The following is a 3,276-nucleotide window of genomic DNA, read 5'->3' on the forward strand; positions in this document are numbered from 1 at the left end:
CTTTTTGGTCTTGGCTTTACACAGACTAGTTGCTAGCTTCTCAAACCAAAATCAATTTTAACTCTTAATTCTCGAATTGAGGTTGTATGAAGAACAATGTACAACAAATTACATATTAAATGCCGTACCTTTTCTACATTAAGAAAAAGAAAAGAAAGAAGAAGAAGAAAAAATGTAACTACTTTTGGAAATTTTGTCAGATACCTCACAAGTTCTTAGAAGTTTTCAACAAATACAGTACCCCATTTAAATTGGTGGGTCATAACCACCTGTATGCCCATAAAAATTGCTCACCAACAGCGTCAGCTCCCAGTTTGTGCAGTATACGGCACTCCGCAATAGTCTCAAATGACGGTCCACCCAGCACGCAGTAGACCCCCTCCTTCAGGAAGTCTCCATAACCAAGTTCCTGTCCAATGTCCATAGCCAGCTGCTTCAGGTCTCGATCGTAGGCGTCGGACATGCAGGGGAAACGCACGCCAAACCTTTGAGGAAAATCGAAAGTGTAAATTAATTGCTACSGTAAATATTGGCAGCCCAGTTTAGGCATGTTTATAAAACTTCTTCAATCAATGCATGTTTATTAAAACCATAGACAGGAATCCATCCCACCTCTCGTCATTGGGTCCAACCAGTGGATTGTTCCCTGCGAAGCCGGGCATGTTGATGTGGTCTTTGATAACCATGATGTCGCCCACTTTGAAGTCCTGGTTCAGGCCTCCCGCTGCGTTGGTGAGTATCACCGTCTCAACGCCGAGCAACTTGAAGATGCGCATAGGCAGGGTTATCTAAAAACACACAAAATTTGGTTGTAGGACTTTCTTTCTCTTTGTTGTCGAGTCAAATCAAGATAAAGAGTTTGGAATCATCGGGACTGCAGAYGGAGCAGCGGACCTTTTGGATGGGATAGCCTTCGTAGAGGTGGAAACGTCCCTGCATGCAAARGCACGGCCTTCCTTTCAAGGTGCCGAACACCAGGCGTCCTGCGTGTCCGTGCACTGAGGGGCGCAGTGACCAGTGAGTACACATCAGCAGAGTAAACGTCAGCAGACCTACGAGGGGTTTGACGTAATGTCCCTCACCTGTGCTCTGGGGAAAGTTGGGAATGTCCTTGTAGTTGAAGGCCACCTGGTCCTTCAACATATCAGCCAGGCCCCCGAGCCCCGAGCCACACACAATGCCCACGATAGGTCGAATGTCGGTTTGAGTCTGCAGCCAATCAGCTGTGTCCTTGCAGTCCTCATAGCTGTTGCTGGATAAGTTTAATACAAAGATCAAAGCATTTGCTGAAAAATTACTATTTTTTTAACTTTCATGGTTTGAATATTTGACTTTAAAGAGGCACTTTCATGCAGAATCACAACATAATTACCTAGAGTATATAAAAACAGTTYTAATTTAACCAATTCTTCACTCTTATTTGGGCAAAAATCCAGTTGTTGAAAGTTAAACAAAACACGTAGAGTAAAATGAATCAAAAATTTGCATTTAATTCATTATTTTTATCGCAGCATACATTTAACATAAAGATCTTAAAAAGATAAATGTAAAACTTTTTTACAGGAATAAATAAACAGCTTTCTTATTCAGGCTCTGCTGTTCGGAGCACGTGTGCAGCATTTTTTTTTTCAATTCCTTGCTCTTTTTCTGGGCCTCCTGTCCTCACATTCTAGGGGTCTATTTTTTGCTCATGTCCATGAAGCTTAGCAGAAAGAAAAACTTCTAAAGTATACTTTGTTTTTTTCATGTACTTACCCTTTGTGTGTCTCTGGAAACATTTTGAAGGTCTAAAACAAATGTTTGAGGTAAAAGTAGTAGGGAAAATGTAGAGTTCAAATTCCAAAATAAAAAAAGGAAGATGGACAAAAAAAGAAGCCCAGATATTGGTGAGTCAGGAAAATAAAAGGTTAAAAAAATCTAGTTTTTAATTTGTTCCTTCCCTCTTGAAGTCCTCTGGAACTGTTTGTTCCTCTCTCTGGAGTCTCAGCATTTATAACTAAATCTGTGCTCCTCCTCTTCCTACACCCCGCACCACYCCACACATGGAGATGCAGCTGTTCTATTGGCTCTTTGGACACGCCTTTAAAATATCATGAATGTAAAAAATAATAATAAAAAAAAATCCAAATATTTGATGGGCATTCCCAGGTTCCTTCAACCCCTCCCCATTTTACCAGAACAGCTGTGCTCAGCAGCCACACATCATAAATCTCAAAAGTCCACTTTCAGCCCAACAGGAAATGTTTGACTTTGCAACATCCATTCCTCAGCTCGCTTGTTGTTCAGTAAATCATCAGTCAGATTTTTATTGATTTYTTTGGTCCGATTCAAAACAAGACGTGACGTTTCAGCAAGTCATGGTAAATGTTTTGTTTTCAGCATCACATGTTTCTGCTTTTATCTGATGATCCGTTCCGACTGTGAAATAAAACATTCGTTGTGCAATTACTGAACTTTCACGAGTTAAACATTATGCTTCATTAAGCCACACGAGGATCTACTTTATGCTCAGRCATCTGGTTGCTGTAATACCATAATGTGTGTGAATAATGTGAGAAATTTAACTCCAAAAATCATCCACAAAGTTGAGGAGGAGTAATTTTTGACTGATTTGTTTCCCATGTACTGCCACAGTTTTCAATATTTTCCTGTATATAACTGAAATGTGTCACTTCTCTCTCCCCTTGTACTTTCAGCGTAGCAAAGCATAGCAGTTTTTTCACAATGGAGTCTGAAGAAAACTTTTTTTCCTAGTAAATCCAGAGATAAAAAGATGTGGATGTTAGCTGTACGTTCGAATTCTCATAAATTAATATTAGTTTAACAGGTTTGCTCTGGGGAGCGGATCATCTGTAATGATAAGAGGAGCCGGAAACTCCTGCTGCTCCTCCTCTGTAGTTTTCGCTTCGCAGATAATGTTTCTCCATCTGTGAGGGTATACAGCAAAGGCTGAAATATTCTGAAGTCTTTATGACATTAGAAGCAGCATCATACAAGACGACTATGCTTTTAAATGGGAAGCATCACATTAGACATGAATAAATACCGTAGTTCAGAATTATCCTCCTCAGGTAAGATATTATTTGTTTGTAACATTTCTACAGAACCTCCCTTCAAACAATCTGAAATACTGCTTAAAAATTCTGTATTCAAAATATGTTACACCAGTTTACTGAGAATGCAGAGTTTAATAAAAAAAGATTAAAGGGGATCATTTTATTATAACTTTAAAATTTGTCACCTTTTTCTTTTTTTTCTCAACACATTTCCTATATA

At 39.2% G+C, this 3,276-nt stretch overlaps 1 protein-coding gene across 1 annotated transcript in view; it reads right to left on the reverse strand.

Moving 5' to 3' along the window:
- The window catches only part of LOC106510974 (purine nucleoside phosphorylase), a 4,310-nt gene extending 2,340 nt beyond the window's left edge, over positions 1-1,970 (reverse strand). Inside the window, exons 1-5 of the mRNA XM_013999711.1 lie at positions 1,756-1,970; positions 1,083-1,252; positions 895-998; positions 613-788; positions 295-485 (exon numbers count right to left, since the gene is read on the reverse strand). Coding sequence (XP_013855165.1) covers positions 295-485; positions 613-788; positions 895-998; positions 1,083-1,252; positions 1,756-1,778 — 664 coding nt within the window. The 5' untranslated portion in view covers positions 1,779-1,970. The remainder of the gene's footprint in view (positions 1-294; positions 486-612; positions 789-894; positions 999-1,082; positions 1,253-1,755) is intronic.
- Positions 1,971-3,276: the final 1,306 nt, after the last annotated feature.

Source organism: Austrofundulus limnaeus, unplaced genomic scaffold, assembly GCF_001266775.1.
Source record: "Austrofundulus limnaeus strain Quisiro unplaced genomic scaffold, Austrofundulus_limnaeus-1.0 Scaffold2423, whole genome shotgun sequence".
Lineage (NCBI taxonomy): Eukaryota > Metazoa > Chordata > Actinopteri > Cyprinodontiformes > Rivulidae > Austrofundulus > Austrofundulus limnaeus.